General features: G+C 42.4%; 1 protein-coding gene across 5 annotated transcripts in view; it reads right to left on the bottom strand.

Moving 5' to 3' along the window:
• METTL6 (methyltransferase 6, tRNA N3-cytidine) overlaps positions 1 to 22,143 on the bottom strand; it is a 60,120-nt gene that overhangs the window by 32,437 nt on the left and 5,540 nt on the right. For 2 of the 5 annotated variants that reach the window (XM_082392808.1, XM_082392807.1), the window contains exons 4-6: positions 17,876 to 18,046; positions 11,632 to 11,773; positions 9,291 to 9,655 (exon numbers count right to left, since the gene is read on the bottom strand). In XM_082392808.1, the coding sequence (XP_082248934.1) occupies positions 9,474 to 9,655; positions 11,632 to 11,773; positions 17,876 to 18,046 (495 nt within the window). In that variant the 3' untranslated portion in view covers positions 9,291 to 9,473. Of the gene's footprint in view, positions 1 to 9,290; positions 9,656 to 11,631; positions 11,774 to 17,875; positions 18,047 to 22,143 lie in introns of those variants that run through there. The other 3 variants (XM_082392810.1, XM_082392809.1, XM_082392811.1) reach the window with 2 other exon arrangements.

Below are 22,143 nucleotides of genomic sequence, written 5' to 3' on the forward strand. Positions count from 1 at the left end.
TTTTTTTTCAATAAATAACTACTATAGTACTACATAATATGCAGTTGGTTGAATCTGTGGATTCACCTGTGGATTGAACTGTGGATACAGAGGGCCAACTCAAAAGTTATACATGGATTTTCAACTGCACAGAGGGGTGGTACCTGTAACCCCTGGGGTTGTTCAAGGGTCAACTGCATACACAAGGGTATATTACTCAGCCATAAAAAAGAATGAAATCTTGCCATTTGTGACAACATGGATGGATTTAGTATTATTCTAAGTGAAATCAGTCAGACAGAGAAAGACAAATACTGTATGATTTCACTTATATGTGGAATATAAAAAACAAAAGAAACAAACAAGCACAACAAAACAGAAACAGACTCGTAGATACAGAGAACAAACTGGTGGTAGCCAGAGGGGAGCAGCTGGGGAGTTGGGCAAAATTGGTGAAGGGGATTAAGAGGTACAAACGTCTACTTATAAGATAAATAAGTTACGGGGATGTAATGTACAGCATAGGGAATATAGTCAATAATATTGTAATAACTTTTTAGGGTGGCAGATAGTTATTAGACTTATCGTGGTGATCAATTTGTATTGCATATAAATGTCAAACCACTATGTTGTCCATCTGGAACTAACAAAATATTGTATGTCACCTATACTTCAATAAAAAGGTGGGGGGAATGGTACAATTACTATGGAAAATAGCATTAAGGTTCCTCAAAAAATTAAAAATAGAACTACTATATGATCCAGTCATGCTACTTTTGGGTTTATAGCCAAAAGAATTGGAAGCAGGGTCTCACAGAAATATTTGTACACCCATGTTCATAGCAGCATTATTTTCAATAGCCAAAAGGCAGAAGCAACCCAAATACCTATTGATGGATGAACAAAGTGTGGTATATACGTAAAATGGAATTTTATTCAGCCTTAAGAGGAAGGAAATTCTGTCACATGCTACAACATGGATGAAGCTTGAGGACACTATGCTAAGTGAAATAAGCCAGTCACAAAAAGACAAAACTTGCATGATTCCACTCATCTGTGGCATCTAAAGTATTCAAATTCATAGAAACAGAAATTAGAATACCAGGCTTGGGAAAGGGAAATGTTATTTAATGGGTAGAGAGTTTCAGTTTTGCAAGATGAAGCTCTGTTTCACAATAATGTGAACATAGTTAACACTATTGAACTGTACACTTAAAAATGGTTAAGAAGGTGAATTTTATGTTATGCGGGTTTTTTTACAGTTTAAAAAAAAAAACAACTTTTTCCTAGATTCAGTGTTCATTGACTATATACTATTTCAGTGTATGATGCACCTGAGTTGGCTTGACCACTTTTCTACTAGTCATTCAGACCAAGGGTCAGCAAACTTTTTCTTAAAGGAGCAGACAGTAAGTATTTAGGCTTTGCTGGCCATAGTCTCTGCTGTTATAGCAGGAAAGGAGACATAAACGATATGTACTTGGGGGTGGCTGTGCTTTAGCACAACTCCATCTACGAAAGTAGGAGGAGGGCTGGATTTGACCAATGGGCCATCGTTTGTTAAGCCCTGGTTTAGACTATTTCTCATATTTGGTATTATAAAAATGCTGCTAATGAACATCTTTGTGAAAAAGTCCATATATACACATATGTATACTTTCCTAAGAGAAGCTACTATATATATACATACATATATATATATATATATATATATATATGCTAATAAATATATATAAGCTTCTCTCTTAGGCAAGAATCCTAAAAATGAAGTTAATGGAAAAAAAGTATGGCTATTTCTAAGGTCCTTGATGCATACATTGGGATACGACTTGAAGCAGCTCTCTGAATAGCTACCTGATCCTGATTCAGCAACACCTTGGACTCTGTCAAGGCAATACCTGGAACGAACCTTTCTTAAGTTCGAAGCACATACCACCAGTTCAGCTCCTCTGAGTTGCCTCCGCCCCTCCAGATCTGTCAGGCCCTTTACCCTTGGCAACCATGCCAAACTACTCCCTGCTCAAATTGTCCACCAGTCTGTGTGCTACCTTTTCCTTCCCAACCCAACTAATTAGTCTGCATGTACAGACTAAGCACATGTACTTATTTCAGCTCCTTCTGGAAACCCCATTAAAATGACAACAAAAGGATTCTTTACTGCACAAAACCATAAAGAGATGATAAAATGTGGGAGGCTTGAACACAGGAGGATGAATTACAGCTGACTTGTAGATGAGAAGCCAAACCTTAAGCCCATAGTGAGGAAAGACAAGGAGCAACTCAGTTTGCATTGAGAACTCCCAAAGGCTCTGTGGCCCAGGACTTGGTGGCACCAGCTATTTCTAGAAGTGTGGGTGCAGACGGGACTAAAAACAGGAGAACTGGTTGAAAATCATTAAAGAGCAGCTATACTCCCAACCCCCTCCCAGTGCACACAGAGACAGACAACTGTGTGTCCCCAACCCCACAACAAGACTAATGGCTACAAACAAAAGTCTCTGGATAACGGCACACCAGGCAACCTTAAGGATGGGGCACTGTTCTGAAGGTAGTACTAAAGATTTTCACAGTGAACTAGGAGAAAGCTTACATGCTGAACACTGAGATTTTCCCCACCTCTCACTGGCTTGGCTCCCAGATCACGGGTAGCTAGGATGGTATCTTCCAGGCAGGGACTGGAAGATTATTTTCTGGAGAGATCTAAAGATATCAAAATGTGGGTTATATAAAGCAACAGGCAGACCGCCATAAAGAGAAGCCCACATTGACAACTCCTGATGCTCAGAGTTCTAACCAGCTTTTAGCGCCCCATTTAAAAATATGAATGGAAAACCAAGGATCATCACAAACCTGAGGACAGCCCCTAACAATAAAGGTTTAGACCAAAGCAGGAAAGACAAAAAAAAAGGAAATGGAGTATGATGACTGGGCCTCAGAATACCCAGATAGGTGAAACATCATTTCTGAGTGTGTCTGTGAGGCTGTTTCCGGACGAGGTTAACGTCTGAATCAGTAGACTGAGTAAAGCAGATTGCCCTCCCCAGTGTGGGTGGGCCTCATTCAATCTGTTGAAGGCCTGAATAGAATAAAAGGCTGAGTAAAAAAGAATTTTTCTCTCTGCCTGTCTTTGACCTGGGACATTGGTCTTCTCCTGCTTTCAGACTCAGACTTGAACTTAAACCATCAACAATCTGGCTTCTTAGGCCATCAGACTTGGACTGGAACTATACTGTCTGCTCCCCTGAGCCTCCAGCTTGATAACTGTAGATCCTGGACTTCTCAGCCTCCATCCTGGACTTCTCAGCCTCCATCCTGGACTTCTCAGCCTCTCAGCTCAGTGTGAGCCAATTCCTTATAGTAAACCAATCTCTCTCTCTCTCTCTCCTTATTTATTTACTTATAATCTCTCTCTCTCTCTCTCCTTATTTACTTATTTATTTTTAAATTACCCATCATCTCTTTGCTTTTTTGTGAATTTCTCTATTCCCCTTCAGATTTTTCCTCTCTAAATGTCAGACACTTATTTGTTTTGCTAACAGTTTACATTATCCTTAATATACTCCCAAATCCATCCATTTGTCTGTCTATTAAATGTCTTCACTTGGTTGAGTGGATAAAGAACTTGAACATCTAACTGTGTGGATAAAATCAAATAACAAAATCATAATAAAAAGCTGACTAAGGAAAAAATATACAATTATGTATTTATGTTATATAATTATATAATGTATACATATATTATTATACATACAATATATATTATATATAATTATATATATTGGTTCTGTTTCTCTGGAGAATCCAGACTGATAGGGAGACTATATAGGGAGATGAAAACTAAACCACATCTCTAAGGAGAAAAATTAGAATCAAAACTTATTTTTTCCTAATGACAGAAATTAAATATTAAAGAATATGATTTTGTCAAATATGGTTGAGTTTTGGAGGGCCACAATTTATTGTACTATCTAATATTTTTTGCCAATCTCCAAAGAACCGATTTTTGCCCCTCTGGGGGACAACTTTGCCCCTGTGGAAAGTATATGCCTTAGATCAGAGAAGACATTGCTTCCATGAAACATGACTAAATTGCTATTTTAAAAATGGACCAAAAAAAAAAAAAAAATGGACAGGGTTTCCCTGGTGGCACAATGGTTAAGAATCCGCCTGCCAATGCAGGGGACATGGGTTCAAGCCCTGGTCCGGGAAGATCCCACATGCCACAGAGTAACTAAGCCTGTGCGCCACAACTACCGAGCCTGCGCTCTAGAGCCTGTGAGCCACAACTACTGAGCCCACAAGCCGCAACTACTGAAGCCCGCACACCTAGAGCCTGTGCTCCGCAACAAGAGAAGCCACCGCAAAGAGGAGCCTGCACACTGCAACGAAGAGTAGCCCCCGCTCGCCACAACTAGAGAAAGCCCGCGCGCGGCAACGAAGACCCAACGCAGCCAAAAATAAATAAATAATAAAATAAATTATAAAAACATTGCTTAAAAAAAAAAGGACATTGAGGGCTTCCTTGGTGGCGCAGTGTTTAAGAACCTGCCTGCCAATGCAGCGGACACAGGTTCGAGCCCTGGTCCGGGAAGATCCCACATGCCGCGGAGCAACTAAGCCCGTGTGCCACAACTATGGAGCCTGCGTTCTAGGGCCCGTGAGCCACAACTACTGGGACTGCGAGCCACAACTACTGAAGCCTGCGTGCCTAGAGCCGTTGCTCTGCAACAAGAGAAGCCACCACAATGAGAAGCCCGCACACCACAATGAAGAGCAGCCCCCGCTCGACACAACTAAAGAAAGCCCACGTGCAGCAAAGAAGACCCAATGTAGCCAAAAATAAATACATAAATAAATTTATAAAATAAAATGGACACTGAAAGAATAAAAAATGTTCTTGGAAATTAAAATTGTGAAAGCAGAAATTTAAAAACTCAATGAAAGGACTGTGAGCTAAATCTCCCAGAAAGCAAAATGTTAAGAAAGAGAGATGGCAGAGAAGGAGAGAACAGATTGTAAAATTATGGCATGAGTTCAGGAAGTGAAACATTTTAATAAGAGTTCCAGAAAGAGAGAAAATACATGTGGGGTGTGTGTATGTGTGTGTTGGTAGTGGTGAGAAATAACTAAATAAAAATTTAGAGTAAAATTCTCCAAGGGACTGAAGGATATGCGTTTCCAAATTCAAACCAGCCATGGAAGGCCCAGCCCAACAGATGAAAATTCCCCATCCAAGGCACCTCCCCATGAGTCCAGAGCACTGGGAACAAAAAGAATATCCTAAGATACCCATTCTCTTATTTCTGGGAGGTGTCTTCTAGTTCCTGATGGGTAAGAATCTTAAAGGTTAAAAAGGTATTTCTAGCAGATTTGTCACAAGGATTTTAGTTCATTTAACTTATGAGGTTTTCAAAGGAGTTCTGAGGATGCTAGATTACTTTTTTTCTTAATGTAAAAGCAATATATGCTCATTACAGAAAACATGGAAACTTCAGAAAAGTATAAAGAAGAAAAAGTATCAGCTGTAGTTGAACAAATCTGAACATCTATTTCTTTACCAGCATGGAGTATTGTTTTTTAAGCTTTATCCATTTGGTAGGAAAAAGGAGAGTCTCAGTTTAATTTGTTAAATTTGTTTCTAACTAGAGTTGACCATATTTTTAGCAGTTATAGTTCCTCTGGGAATTGTCTCATTTTGCTAGTCTTGATGTTTTTCTAGATGTGCTTGGTAAGATACTCTAAAGGAGCCGTGTGTCACGTTCTCATCTTCACGGCCATGCCCCAGACGAGAGCGTATGATGCCTCTACTGTGAAAATGTGGAAATATTCTTTCTAAATGATGACGGTTGTCACGCTCAGGTTTCCCATAGCCTTTCTTCCTGTTTCTCTTTCCTCTGGTGGTTGTGTTTGGCTTCCTAGCTGTCTTGCTTTGGCTGAGTGAAGACTCGGCCAGGGCTACCTCTCAGCATGTGCCCGCACTGCCTCCCTTCCCAATCCTGTACTCCAGCCACAGTGACCCCATGGGACCCTGTGCCCAGCCAGTACCTACTGAATACTATCTAATGAAATGCCACACATCTGAGAAGGGCAGAAAGGAAAAGTGAAAAAGCAGCTAATTTTTGGTTTCATTAATGGAGCTTATTTAAGTTTCTGTTAAATATTTGCTCCCCAACAGCAAACTTGGTCCTGGAAAACACTCTTTTGGTAGACACGATTTACTTCACAGTTTTCCCTCCCTTGATTGACAACTGTGAAATAGGGAACCAAAGGCTGTCAAAGACAACCGAATAACGTGTGAGGCAAACAAGTGTCCACGCTGCAGTCCCTTCTCTTGCTTTAAACCCTGGCAACGTAAAAGCAAGTCCACACAACCACTTGAGGATGAGGAGGGGTAAGGCCTTGCAGACACTTTCAGAGCCCATTGCCTAAAAATGTTGCCTTCAGTAGGCAAAGTAGAATGAGTGCTGGAGAAAAGCACCCTTGCTTTCTTATCCCCACTGTGAGGCCAAAATTGATCTTCTGAGCTAAAGTTGACCTAGAAAACACATTTGTAAGCATTTCCCTTCCTCTTCAAAGACAATAAAAACGGACACGCTTTAACTGCAATTAAGATTGGGGCCCAGCTGAGGCTAGTGGGAATATCTGGCATCTAGCGCCACCTTGTGGTGGTTCATCCAAATCCTGGGCCCTTTCAAAGGGCCCTGTCAGATTAAATACGACCGCTTCGTGAAGAGGAGTATGGATTAAGTCATTTTCTTGGGGAATACAAACTAATAGAAATAACAAGCACTTGACTGTAACTCTATAGTAAATGAAGCACTCATTTAATCTGGTAGCAGTCCTGTGCTACAGGTAACAGGATCTCAGTCTTAGAAATGGGAAGACTGAGGCTTGGAGAAGTTGACTACTTGTATGGGCCAAGTCCTGGACTTGAACCCAGATGTTTATATTCCAAATAGCGTAACACAATTAGTATTGTTGTATGTAGTATATATCAAAAACTCAAATGAATTAATAGTACCATATAGTATCATATACGGTATACACTGCATAGTATAATATATATATTCTATACTGTATATGGTATATATACCTTACTAAAGAGCACTATAGTACTTATGCTATTTTCTATAGCACTGTAAACCAGTACTCACTACCCTTCTGGGGCTATTTTCTGCCTGTGAAGACAAGGCAATACTGGTTGACTCTTGGCAGTCTATGATTTAGCAAATGTTGTCACAGAGCTTTGCTACTAAACAAACAGTGGCCTTGCTTTCCTGGATCTCCTGGGCACCCAACCTGCAGAAGACTCTGCTCCTCTGTCTTAATCTGGGGTGCAGTAATGGAAGTGTCCCAGGGAGAATGAACATGGGGGCACCGAAGCAAGAGAACTGAAGCCATGTTTTTATTATTTCTTACCCCAATCCACTGGCCCAAACCATGATAGACTATGTCACCTCATTCATTTAACTAGAAGTATGTTTTTCAACCACTACATTTTAAAGTGGGGTTACTGAGAGGTTACCTGGCTGGGTGTCAAGAGGTGTGCGTGTCATTAGGCCAGCTTTAAATATTCCAGGTGAAAAATCTGCAGCCTTTCCTTTATGGGGCAGGAATTTGGGGCCATCATTGCTCCTGAGGACGGAGACGACTCCAAGTTGTGCTTGGAGGGAACCGTGGGCCTCGTTTACAGGCGTCCCCTCAGGCAACTCCTGGCAAAGGTAGAGGGGCCTTTTCTTATGGCCGGGTCCTCGTCAGCCTGTTCAGCTTGCCTTAGTGTCACTCCCGTCTCCAGGGCACGTGGTCGGCCAGATCGGCCACCTCTGGTAGGTCTCAGGACAATTATCCATGTCTTACAAGTTAAGGAATCTGAGGTTCAAACAGAGTGAGTGGTGAGGCCACAACTGACTTCTGACAACAAAAGCCCACGCTTACCCTACTACATCACACTGCTCCCCACTTTCTACTTCAAATATCCTGTTTTTATCCAGCTGAGCCACTAAAATCCAAGTGACATTGGTCAGACCTAGTGGAGGAAACGGGTGAAAGGACTTCCGAGGAGGGGGCGTTTAGCAGCATTCTGGGGCTGAAGCCGGGTGTGGGACGCACTTGCTGGAGCCACTTGGAGGAAAGAGCCCTGGACTGGAGGTGGGGAGCCTGGGGCTGGTCAAGGCTCTCCCCCAACAAACTGCTCTGGGGCTGGGCTTGCCCCTCGCTCCATGAGGAAGCCTGTGAGTCCCCGCCCCCCACCAGGTTCATCTTCTTTACAAGCTGATTTCAAAGGACAACTCTGTACTAGTCCTCATCAGTTTTGCTCTTACCCAGGATAGCCATCTTCCAGCCTTCAAAAGAAGGGGAGAGGATACATAAAGCAACAGACCAGCAACAGACAAGGGTTCCTCTTGCTTCCCCTGCCCCTTCGAGCCCTCCCAAGCAGTCAGGGACAGATGGCAGAGTGAGGACACCCAGCAAGCATGCCGCCTGAGCCTCACCGCCTGTCCCTCCTCTCTCCGGGAGCGGGAGGGCTGACTCTAATTGTACAGAACGGCTATGACCACTGGCCAGCCCCTCCCCACAGGGACCCCTCCCCTTCAAATGTGTTTGGGGTTGAAGGGCCCTAGCTGGCTGTGTGTGCGGGCCAGGCAGTACACGCAACACAACCATTCTCATAAACAGGAAACATCACGGCCTACAGGATCAGCTTTGTTAGCAGGCCAAAAGAACTCTGATTTCATTTTATAAAGTGGAAGTCATTACGCAGGAATGCTTGGGAAACCGGTCAGCAGACCAATCTGAGGATTTTCCCATAGGCCACCTCAGCACTAGCCATGGCAGTCATTGCCTCTTAGCTGCCGCCGCCTCATTTCCCAGTGGGGAGCTGGGACAGGGGATGGCCTTCCCGTCTCCCTCAGGGCACTGTGGCCAGGGACTGGCCCAATTACAGATGGTCTCAAGGACGAAGCAGGGAGCCATGGGGTGTCCTTGAGACCTCCAATGCAAAAGTGGCATTTGTGGACACTGGTCCTGAGGAGGCACATAAATGAACCAAAGCAGAGGGAAATGGGCAAACATGAGACACTGGAGAAAGAAGAGAAGAGAACAATCCTTCAAGCTAAAAATACACAGGGATGTGTTATTTTAGTCTATTTGGCCTCATTTTTCCACAGGGTTGTCTGACATGCTGCCTAGAGACACATTTACAGACTGGAGGAGTGATGAATGACACGGGTCTCTTTAAGTGCTACAGGGCCCTCGTGTTTTCCTCTGTGGAATCTTAGACAACATGGCTAAATCACTTTATACCATAAAACTTTCCTCTTCAGGTCTTGCAATTTTATTTACATTTCTGTAACACACACACACATGCTACCTTTTAATATAAAAAGTATATATATTCATTTTAAAAAGTTAAAATATAAAAGTACACAAAATAAAAAGAGTGACTTTAAACTTTCCTCTTCAAGGGGAGGCACAGACATCAACCTCGTAAAAGGTCAGGACTCGTGGCCCAGGCGCGGGGTCACAGGAGTTGGGTTCTTCAGAGACTTTCGGAACTTGCTCTGAAGGAAAACCCTCGGCACACACAGGCCTTCTTTTTTATTCACCGTCTCACGAAACACATACTCGTTCACCTCTTCTTCGTAACCTGTGTCCATAAAGAGCCGTGCCAGGAATTCTAGAAGACAAGCAGATCGACAGCGCTCGCAGTCTGGACTCCACTGCGCCGCTGAGCAGTGGTGAGGGGGGTGGGAGGCTGAGACAGGGTGTCCTTAATGGAAGGAGAACCTCAACACTAAAAGGTAAAGAAGGTTTTGTTCTGGAAAGTTAACAAAGTCCTACTTCTCCCTGTCAAACAAAAACTCCCAAATAAACAATAAGCAAAAAAGTTTAAGAACAACCTGTAGTACGCCCTCCTTGCCCTACTGTGATTCCCCAAGGACAAGAGTCTGAGTAAAAAGAAACACAATTCCAGGCTGGCTGTACTCATGCAAAATGTGTGTGTGCTCAATTTGTTTACATCAAGCACCTCATCTATGCTAACATGAAGGAGGAAAATCGGTGACCAAGGTGGGGAGAAAAAAAATCTTCTGATGGTGACATACCCTAAGGAAAAGTTAATCCAAGTAATACATCACTACACATTAAGTGAAACAAATAGAATGGCTACGTAGCAAAAACAAAGACTCTTATCGAGGGCATTACTCCAAAGAATGTGCTCTGAAGCACTTTGCAGATATTACTGCATCTTCTCAATTATTTATAATTGGTTTAATCAGATTTCATGAATCCAAAACACTAAAACAAATTTTTAATTTTCACCGTACATTTTTAATGGTTTTGTAGTTTTAATGTTAATCACTCATTTTTAGCTTTATTTTTGAGTTTAAGAGAATATTTCACTTCAAGAAATACAAATGTTGTAAAAATTAGAGCTTAAGAAGGTAATTATCTTGTGGTTCAGATTACAGGCACACCTCAGAGATATTGTGGCTTCGGTTCCAGACCACCACAATAAAGGCAAATATTGCAATAAAGTGAGCCACACGAATTTTCTGGTTTCTCAGTGCATATGAAAGTTATGTTTACACTATACTGTAGTCTATTAAGTATGCAGTAGCACTGTGTCTAAAAAAACAATGTGTATACCTTAATTAAAAAATAATTTATTGCTAAAAATTGCTAACCATCATCTGAGCCTGCAGCAAGTCTTAGTAGTAACATCAAAGATCACTGACCACAGATCACCATAGGAAATATAATAATTTATAATAGTTCAAAATATTGTGAGAATTACCAAAATCTGACATAGAGGCATGAAGTGAGCAAATGCTGTTGGAAAAATGGTGCCAATAGACTTGTTCGACACAGGGTTGTCACGAACATCCCATTTACGAAAAATGCAGTATCCATGAAGCACAATAAAACGAGGTATGCCCGTATTTAACAGGCTTAAAACTAACGTTCAAAATACCTAAAAGACTAAAATCATGCTCGGTGTTTGGATGGTTTTCTTATCAAAAATGACCTTTTAAAGACCCCTCTATAGCAAATTTGTGTAAAAACAGTTTCAATCACTTTTTTTTCTTAAAGATTTGTCTTGATGTGGACCATTTTTGAAATCTTTATTGAATTTGTTACAATATTGCTTGTTTTTTGTCTTGATTTTTTGGCCTCGAGGCATGTGGGGTCTTAGCTCCCCAACCAGGGATCGAACCTGCACCCTCTACATTGGAAGGTAAAGTCTTAACCACTGGACCGCCAGGGAAGTCCCTCAATCACTTTTATAGAAAAAGGTTTCTTACCTTTGTGAGACTCAAGTAATCTCAAGGCACTACCCTGTCCTATTCGCTTTATTCCTGAGTGGACGAAGTGAAGATTCTGGTTTGCTCTCCCCCCTTTCCAGCGCAGCTCCTGGCGTCATCCACATGGCGGCGCATCAGAGCCTGTCCACTGATCCGGCTCACTAACTGGACACCATCACCAGAGGTGGCTTGTGAGCTCACAGCCGGGGCTGGTAAGTGGTGCGCATGAGCGGGCTTGTTCTGGGACCTTGTGCTTGTGAGCGGGGTACAGTCACCCCCACTCCAACTGGTACCACAGTGACAATGCAATCAAGGAAACAGCAGTCAAGACAGAGTTCAGCAATCTTACCATCAGTGAAAAAATACGATCTGGTTCCATCTTGTCTAACATAAAAGTTTTCTGCAAGTTTGCTGCCGGCTTTAAACCTAAGCATGGCATGATCATACAGCCCATAGTCGCGAAACAAGACACTTTTGCCTGGTTTTAATACCTACGAAACAAAACAGGCTGCACGTAACTCGGGGACCCAGTCAAACAGAGCTTACTATAAAATAAAACCTGATTAATTTAGGGATTAAAATAACCTGCATTTGTGACAGTTATGAAAGGGGCCAGACTGCAATACCCATACTATGAAGGAAAAGGGCCTGATACGCAAAGGTGTGCTAAGACTTGGCAGTGTCCTGTGCGCTGGAGGGGTACTTCCTGAGCACTAATGAAAGCTCTGTGGAAGGTCCAGTGTCACACAATTAAAGTGTTAAAGACATTAGAAGAAACGATCATACCCTCACTAAAGCACGTTCTCCCACCATTTTATTAGCCATCTCCTAATCCATGACCCTGAAGTCAAATTGTTTCTTTAAAAAAATACGATGTCATTTTCACTTTTAACTGATTTTTTGGCCTTCCTCATCCTGAGTCTCAGCTCTGGTCTCCCAGGCTACAATTCTGTATGGCTTGCCCACTACGCTAACAGTGGACGGCCCGCTATAGCTTACCAGACATTTTCTCATTGGGTCTTCATACAATTCTGGGAGGAAGGAAGGAAGGAGTGTGATTATCCTCTGTGAGACAAGGAAACTGGTAGCAGAAGAGGGAAGTGATTTGCCCACGATCATACAACAGCTACTAAGGAGGGGAGGCAGGACTCACGCTGGGGTAAAAGGCATCACACTGCAGGATCAGGGACGTTTGTTAGCCCTGGGCGGAGTAGGGGCGGGGGGTATCATTCCAATTCCGTCGTCACTACTGACAAGACAAGAGAGGCTGTGAGGGAAGGGGTAACTTGAGTATTCTTCCCACACTGCTGCACTTCTTGATTTGAGGTGAAGCATCCTCATGCTAGTGCAGTGTGTAGAGAAGGGACCAGTGTCAGGCTCTGGTGGGAGTCCCTCACTACAGCCTTTCAGAAATAGCTGTCACAGAGCAGATGTCTCAAAAATTGGAAGGTAAAATCCGCCAGAGTGGTATAACTGCCCCTCTCCTACACAGCAAATAGCCATATGCTTTTCAGAATGAAAAGAAAGTGGTACTCGCTGTGACACTTGCTTTTTATGCGGGGATTCTTTCAAACTGTGTAACTTTACCAAATAAGAGTGGACTTCAAAAGGGGGCATTGATTTTATTAAATATATTCTGCCCCATCACATCAACAAGATGATTTTTAAGACATGACATGTAGCACTTATTATAGTAGATTTCTGATGTAATTTGATGTGTTTCCTCTTCCTGAATAGAATAGGAAAGATGGCCCATAATACTTCCAAGTGTGCTGCAGATTTTCTCATTTAGCAAATTCTTTTTTTTGTTTTTTTTGGCCACGTCCCATGGCTTGTGGGATATTAGTTCCCCAACCAGGGATCGAACCCGCGCCCTTGGCACTGAAAGCACGGAGTCCTAACCACTGGACTGCCAGGGAATTCCGTCATTTAGCGAATTCTTATCAACACAAGCATGCATTTAAAATATTGTCAGTAAAGTGCCTCTTAGATAAAAACATTCATACCTTGGTCAGAAATGCTAAATTTTAAAATGTGAATAATTGAGAAGGAAAAAGTCTGAAAATTTTAGTCTGTGTGAGAAAGAAATCATTCTTGATTTCAGAGGGAGGCAAGGCTGCATGGGACACTTGCTCAGGAATTTGGGAAATCCTGGTCCGTGTCCCAGCTCTTCTGTCAACTGGCTGAATGACCGTGGACAACATTTCACCCCTCTGAATGTGTTCTCTCGGCCGTAAGACAGTAGTTATGGTATAACACCTCCTTTGATGGCGGGGCTGTGCAGCCACCGGCTTTCCTCACCCTCCCAACAGCTCCAGGAAGACAGCAGGCGAGGTCGACCAGACCCACTCCACGCTGCGTGAGGCTCAGAGTACAAGTGACTCGCCTGGGCTTTCAAGGCAAGTCAGTGGCACAGGGAAGACCAAAATCTCGTCTTCTGATGACAAATTTGGTCTATTTTTATTTTACTGTTCTATTCCAAAACTGAGGGAATTCAACTTTAAGGCTGCCTTTCAGTGTAAAATTATGTGGTTTTAAAATTTCTCAGGTGTTAACATCCTAGAGTAATTAGCTCTACCGTACAACAGCTTATTACTGTAGCTGATCAAGCAAGACTGCAGAGCTGCCCAAAGGGAGCCTGATTGTCAGAGGCTGAGAGTTCGCTTCTTCCAGTAATTTCCCATGAAGCACATGGTCTCAAATTAATAAACCAGTGACTGACTATGCATGACAGCATCACACTGCTGCCATGAACTCATTCCAGGTCAGTTGAAAAAGGATTTCTATTGGGGGGTAAAAACAGGAAGACTGCTGAAATGGAATTTGTTACTATAAGAAAGGGGCCAGGTATGGACTAGGACAGCTCAAGTTAACTTTTCTTTTAATATAACACTTCACTACATACTAAAATATAGACAACATGCTGTATGTTTCCATTTAAGTCAAGAATAGGCATATCCTCATTAATACCCAGCTCTGTCAGACTTAACTTTATTAATCTAATGGTGTCTCATTATGGTTTTATTTTCCATTTCCTGGGTTATTGAGGTTATCTTTTCATATGTTAACTATTTGTGTGTTCTCTTCTATAAATTGACTGTTTGCTCATTTTTCTATTGTCATTCTTACTGTTACTCAGGAATTCCTTATACATTCTGGATACTAAGCCGACCAGGGATCAAAGCCATGGCCCCTGCAGTGGAAGCTCGGAATCTTAACCACTAGACCGCCAAGGAAGTCCCTCAGTTGAATAGATTTTAAGTTACTTTTCCCACCTTGTCTTTTTAACTTCTTTGTATTATATTGTCTTTTGAAGAACAGAAACTCTTAATTTTCTTACCATCATCTTTATGCATAGAATGTTTTTGAGTCTTTGAGAAAATTTTCCCTACTCTGAAGTCAAAGATTTTCTCCTATATTTTCTTCTGAAAGGCTTAAACTTTTGTCGTTTCCATTTGTCTTTAAATCCACCTGGAATGACTTTTGTATAGGAGGTGAAGCAGGAATACAATTTTGGTTTTTCCCCACGTGGACTACCAACAGTCCAGAATCATTTGCTGAGCAGTCCTTTTCCCAGTGATCTTCAATGTCACCTCTATCAACTATCAAATTTCCAATATGGATCTGCTTTTAAGCTATCACATTCCATTTGTCAATTTGTCTGTCCCTCTGCCAACACCATTGTGTCTTAATAATGGTAGTTGTAACAAGCCTTTATATCTGGTAGGGTATAAATCTGCCCATCGCCCTCTTCTTCAAGAGTGTTTTGACTCTTTGTTCCTTCATGTAAATTTAAAATCAGCTGTCAATTTCCTCAAAAAAAAAAAAAAAAGTCTACAAAAAACTCAAAATCAAACAAAGAAGTAGAACAAAACATGTAACATGAAGCGGAAAAGTAAGATTGCACAATGCATGTTACTCTTTTTTAAGTGTACAGTTCTGTGGCACTGAGTACATTCATCTTACACTTATGTAATTCTGTTAATATTTTCTCATTAGACAATCATATTATCTGCAAATAATGAGCTCTGTTTCTTTCTCATTCTAAAACCCTTTATTCCTTTTTCTGGTCTTCTCCAACTGACTAGGACCTCCAGTATAATGATGGATAGAATATTGACAGTGGGCACTCTCGTCCCCAGTAAAGTTCCAGACACTCCTTACTCTGCCCCTATTACCTCCTACTCCTTCCTAATCCCCAAAACCCTCCATCAGTGAAATCACTGGTATCCTGAATGTTCCCTTCACATTCTTGTGCTAACAAAATCCTGACTGTCCCCTGAGGACGCAGTTTTCCTTGCAACCTCTCAAGTCAGGCTGTGTTTTCTCCCATGGTCCTTGTACCACTGGGCGTGGGAATGGGGCTGGGGTCCTCCTTGCCCCATTGCTACTTTCTGTGCATTCCCCTTTCTCCTCCCCAAGCCTCAGGTCTGAATCTCCTGTCATCAGATCATATCACCCACTATCCCTTATTGTTAGTCATCTATTAGTTCCAGGGTCATTTCCCTCCATTTCATGATGAATGCATCTTCTGGTTTATGCTTTCATCCTCATACTACTCTATTCTTAATTCCCATCAATTTCAACATGCACGTGGATTATGCTTCCAAATATGCTGGCCTCAATGATTTGAGCTTCTCTCTTCCAAAGATCTCGTCCTCCACCCTACCTTAATCACTAGCTCCCACAGTAATGTCCTAAGGTCTTGTCAACACTGTAAAGTATAACCCCTTCATACTCTCAGTGTCACACAAGTCACTCTCCGACCACCCCCTCCACCATTTTTCCAGCTCTCTAATTCCCCATCTTTCATAAACCTTCACCTTCACCTGAGCCATCAAATCAGGGATCCTCCCATCGGTCCCCTCTTCCCTCTTTACCCAGCTTAAGTCCCATGCCCGTCTGTGGATACACGTTGGGTTCTCATCTGTTCATATGCCAGGGCAGGGAAAGGAGAGGTAAGGAGGAAAAAACCTTACAAAACCTCACAAGCAGAGGGCTAAAACCAATGTGGCAATATCTGAATTTTTTTAAGAACTGTTTTCAGTGAGAATAGTTATTCCCTAACAGGTTTCCAGCGTCTTGAAATTTCTACCTCACTACTCTTTTAAAACATCACGAACCAGGGTTAAATTTTAATGTACAGCTCTACATATACAGAGGCTCTCAACTAATGTCCACTTTCTCAGCTTGCTGGACACTTTGCACTCTCTCTGTAAACAGACTGACTGAAGCCATGACCCCCTGAGCAGGTGAGGCTCCCGGGCTCTCTAGATGGTGCGCCATTACACTCCAGGGCCTCCCGGGGAGCTGGTGCTCCCATCAGTCACTGGTGTTCATTCCCAAGCTTGCTCGTGCTGCTGTTCTGAGATTTATCATTATATACACAATATAAACAATGCAATACGAACGTGAACAGAAGGCAGTTTTATTTCCTATGAAAAGTATGCTGAATACTTTGGAAAGACTTGTTAAACAAGCACTGAACAAACTTCTATTTAAGCGTGGGAGAATCAACTATGAAAGTCTGGGTAAAAATATAAAAGACTCTGCCCTCATATTACTTTTCAATTGTTTTTAAGTTCTTGCTGTAAAGAAACCAAAACTCTATTACATTTATGACTTATGTAAGATAAATGGCCCCATACTCAAAGAAAAGGCCTTAGCTCTACATGAAAAGAATGATAAGTGAGTATTAACATATTTTAACTTATAATAAAATGTTTACGGTAAGAAGGTACCATTTTTAAAAATCATTTCTTGACTTAGTTGATTTTAAGTTAATCAACATGGTTACCCACTGTTTGTACAGCTAAGAGAGCCTCTACTGTAGTTTACAAAGCACCTCGTGCCTGATCTTACCTGCATCTCACAATAACCCCATGAGTGAAAGACACCCCCATTTTACAGACAAGAAAACTGAGGCCCAGAGAAGAATGAAAAGGTGGCCTGTCTTGAGTCACATGACTTAGGAGTGATGCTTTACTCCCTGAGTGCTGCAGCAGCCTCCTGGTGGCCACAGCAGCTTGGGTCCTCCCCAGTCTAACAACAATGATGGGAGTAACAACAATGACGACCACAGCTGACTTTTAAAGAGCACTCACCATTTCTAGGCACTGCACTAAGCACTTAAAACACATCTCATATAATCTCCCGCAAATCCTAAGATCTAGGAACTATTATCTCAACATTCCACAGGTAATGAAATGGAGGCTCAGAAAGGTAAAGGAAGTTGCCTACATTAGGGGAGCCAGATTTGATTCTAGGCACCCTGACTCCAGACTGTGTGCTCTTGTGCACTGAACTATGCTTCCTCTCACTTTACAGCAAGACTCCACAGATCCTAGGCAGCTGCAAAATCATCCCTGCTCCAAGGCTGGCCAAGCTCTGAAGGGCAGCGACGGCCACCAGGCAAATGAGAATTTAGGGTGGATGTTTTATGCAGGAGAACTTTCTTCCCTACACTGACTACGCAGCCCACCTCGTGAGAGCGGGGAGACTCTGTGAATCGAGACAGCACGTGAGCCGCAGAGGGAAGGTAAGTGAAAAGATCAGGACATCTAACCCTCAAGTGCAGGCTCCCAATTACTAACCTTGTAAATGTTTTGTAAGACAAGGTGCATTTTATCAGGGTGAACCGCAGAGAGCACAAATATCAACATGACAACATCCACAGACTCTGGGGGCACGTGTTCCAGAAGGTCATCTTTAGTCAGATCACACTGGAATACCTTGCATCTTTCTGTGTCATATAAAGGATTTTGCTAGAGAGGAGAAAAACACAAAATAATTTTAACACCACATCCACGTTGATACATAGAGAAAAACACAGCATCAAAAGGAGATCCTATTTCTATGTGTACACTGCTGCACAGAAATCAATGATCACTTTGTAACTGGGTAAAACTGAGTAATGAACCATTTGCACATTAAAGCATGTAATGTTCACTACTGCTGCAACAGACAAGATTTCATTTTAACAAATCACGTTTTTCCTTTTAAAAAAATTTTATTTTATATTGGAGTACATTTGATTAACAGTGCTGTTAGTTTCAGGTGTACAGCAGAGTGATTCAGTTATACATATACATGTACCTATTCTTTTTCGAATTCTTTTCCCATTTAGGTTATTACAGAGTATTGAGCAGAGTTCCCTGTGCTATACAGCAGGGCCTTGTTGGTTACCTGTTTTAAATATATTAACCAATCATTTTTAACTGGGTACACAGTCTATCCCATATTCCAAACTGAGCATTTTAGAAGCATGTAACTCCAGAGGGATGATAATCCAAAACCAGCCTCTGCTCCCTTAACCCTATGAGAAGTCCTTCCAACTTCCTTTATTGAGATGCTCCCACAGTTCTTCTGGGTATATTTTCCCTTGATGCAGCAAGCTAATAAAACCTAACTTTTTTTTTTTTTTTTTTTAACTACAAGTGAGTTCCTGGTACATTTTGGTTGATGGTTTCAACACATGTATAAGAGCATTATGGAAAAAAAAATCAAACTTTTCTTTAATGTGAATAAGGACTTTAATAAAGAGAGAGATATACAAAGTTATTGGATGGGAAGGTTCAATGTTGAAAAGGTGTCAGTTCTACCAATAACTCCTCTTATAAATCCAATGCAATCTCAACTGAATCTCCACAGATTCTAGAAACTTGACAAGGTAAATTTTATTCATCTGGAAGTGAAAATCTTGAGGAATAGCCAAGATGATTTTTTTTTTTGATAGTGGCCATCCTAATGGCTGTGAGGTGATATCACATTGTGGGGTTTTTTTTGTTTGTTTTTAATGTATTTATTTTATTGATTTATTTTTTTTGGCTGTGTTGGGTCTTCACTGCTGTGCACGGGCTTTCTCTAGTTGCAGTGAGCAGGGGTTACTCTTCATTGCGGTGTGCGGGCTTCTCATTGCGGTGGCGTCTCTTGTTGCACAGTAAGGGCTCTAGGCACGTGGGCTTCAGTAGTTGCAGCATGCAGGCTCAGTAGTTGTGGCTCACGGGCTCTAGAGCACAGGCTCAGTAGTTGTGGCACACGGGCTTAGCTGCTCCACGGCATGTGGGATCTTCCCGGACCAGGGCTCGAACCCGTATCCCCTGCACTGGCAGGTAGATTCTTAACCACTGTGCCAACAGGGAAGTCCACCAAGATGATTTTTAAATGAAGAACAGTGGAAGAGGAGGCACACTACTGGACATCAAAACACATTACAAAATGAAGTACTAAAACAGTGTGGTTTGAGAATGGGGACAAATATATCACTGAGACAGAACACAGTCCCCAAACAGACCCACGTATAAAGAGGGATCAGTAGTGTATATGACAGAAGAGAGATGACAAAAATGGCAATTAGATTAAAAAAAAGGTAGATAATAGGGACTTCCCTGGTGGCGTAGTTGTTAAGAATCCGCCTGCCAATGCAGGGGACATGGGTTCGAGCCCTGGTCTGGGAAGATCCCACAGGCTGCGGAGCAACTAAACTTGTGCACCACAACTACTGAGACTGTGCTCTAGAGTCCACAGGTGCCTTCAGGGAGATGCAGGACCCAAGCGTTTGCTTACCTGAGGCAGTAGCCTTCAGCCTGGGAAGAGAAAATTAGAAATGTGACAAACAGCTGAAGCCATCGGGATGTTCCCACACTTTGCAGGTGTTTCCACCAAGGACATCACCAGGCTCTCACAGAGACAATGGTGCTCTTTCTGGTGCTGGACTTTCTCACCTCCTTTAAGGGAGGAAAGGTTTAACCTGCAGGGGAAAAGTCATCTGAGGCCTGTATCCTTAGGGCACTGGTGGAGTACCACTACCACTGGGGGAGGGCCCTACTCTTCCCAGACCTAGTCTTAATCTGCAGAGAGAATGGCCTCAAGACCACAGAGGATGACAGAGGTGGGGAAGCGATGGGAGAGAAAAGCTCTATTCCTGGAGAAGCAGAAACACTTGTGAGGGCCACACCCCTAAAACACAGGTCCATTATGCAGTTCAAAAACTGAGAATCAGAACATTAGAGAAAGTCTCTTTCCCCACATACTACCAACAAGTCTCCAGTAATAACAGTGGATTGCTGGGAAAGCTGCAAGAGACAGACTCTTCATGGTGAACAGCACAAAGGGAAGACCCAAAGCCAAGAGGAGCAACAAAAACAAAGTCACCAGAGGAGTTTGAAGTCTCTGAGGCCCATAGCAACAACAAACCTCACAGGTAACTATAGCAACAAGAGACTTCAAATAGAGCCCAACTCCTGTCTAGATTATTACAAATCCTTATTACCTCAGTATCCACTGCCCTATATAACATACCCGGCTTTCAAGAAAAAAGAACAAGGCATACCAAAAGGCAAGAAAAAATATGGTCTGAAGAGACAATCCATCATGAGAACCAGACTCAAATATGACACAGACGTTGGAACTACAGGTTTGGACATTTAAAATAACTGTGATTAACATATTAAAGGCTCTAAAGGAAAAGGTAGACAACATGCAAGATCAGATAGGTAATTTCACAGAGAGATAGAAACTACAAAACAAATCAACTGGAAATGCTAAAAACCAAAAGCTTAGTTACAGAAATGAAGAATGCTTTTGACAGGCACATCAACAGGAATGCCTACCGCCTAAAGAGGAACCAGTGAACTTGATGATAGGACAATAGAAATTACACAAACTGAAGAAAGGGAAAAAAAGTTAAAAACAAAAAACCGGCATCCAAGAGCTGTGAGACAATACAAATGTTATAACATACAAGTAATTGGAATCCTAGAAGGAGAAGAGGAAACAGAGCTGAAGGAATACTTGAAGATATAATGGCCAAACTTTTTCCAGATTGATTAAAAACCATAACCAAAATTTTAAAAAGCATATCTATGTGATTATAGAACTTCTAAACAAGACATAAAACCTTAGTACCTTAAAAGGAAAAGATTATCAGATTGGTTCAAGATGGCAGAGTAGAAGGACGTGCGCTCACTCCCTCTTGCGAGAGCACCGGAATCACAACTAACTGCTGAACAATCATCAACATGAAGATACTGGAACTCACCAAAAAAGATACCTCATACCCAAAGACAAAGGAGAAGCCACAATGAGATGGTAGGAGGGGCGCAATCACAATAAAAGCAATTCCAATAACTGCTGAGTGGGTGACTCACAAACTAGAGAACACTTATACCACAGAAGTCCACCCACTGGAGTGAAGGTTCTGAGCCCCACATAAGGCTTCCCAACCTGGGGGTCCGGCAATGGGAGGAGGAATTCCTAGAGAATCAGACTTTGAAGGCTAGTGGGAATTGATTGCAGGACTTCGACAGGACTGGAGGAAATAGAGACTCCACTCTTGGAGGGCACACACAAAGTAGTGTGCACATCGGGACCCAGGGGAAGGAGCAGTGACCCCAGGGGAGACTGAACCAGACCTACCTGCTAGTGTTGGAGGATCTCCTGCAGAGGCAGAGGGTGGCTGTGGCTCACCGTGAGGACAAGGACACTGGCAGCAGAAGTTCTGGGAAGTACTCCTTGGCGTGAAGCCTCCCAGACTCTGCCATTAGCCCCACCAAAGAGCCCAGGTAGGCTCCAGTGTTGGGTCGCCTCAAGCCAACCAACAGGGAGGGAACCAAGCCCCACCCACCAGCAGACAAGCAGACTAAAGTTTTACTGAGCTCTGCCCACCTGAGCAACAGCCAACTCTACCCACCACCAGTCCCTCCCATCAGGAAACTTGCACAGCCTCATCCACCACAGGGCAGACAGCAGAAGCAAGAAGAACTACAATCCTGCAGCCTGTGGAACAAAAACCACATTCACAGGAAGACAGACAAGATGAAAAGGCAGAGGGCTATGTACCAGATGAAGGAAAAAGATAAAA

Source organism: Balaenoptera borealis (genome assembly GCF_965194805.1).
Source record: "Balaenoptera borealis genome assembly, chromosome: 5".
In the NCBI taxonomy this organism is placed as follows: domain Eukaryota; kingdom Metazoa; phylum Chordata; class Mammalia; order Artiodactyla; family Balaenopteridae; genus Balaenoptera; species Balaenoptera borealis.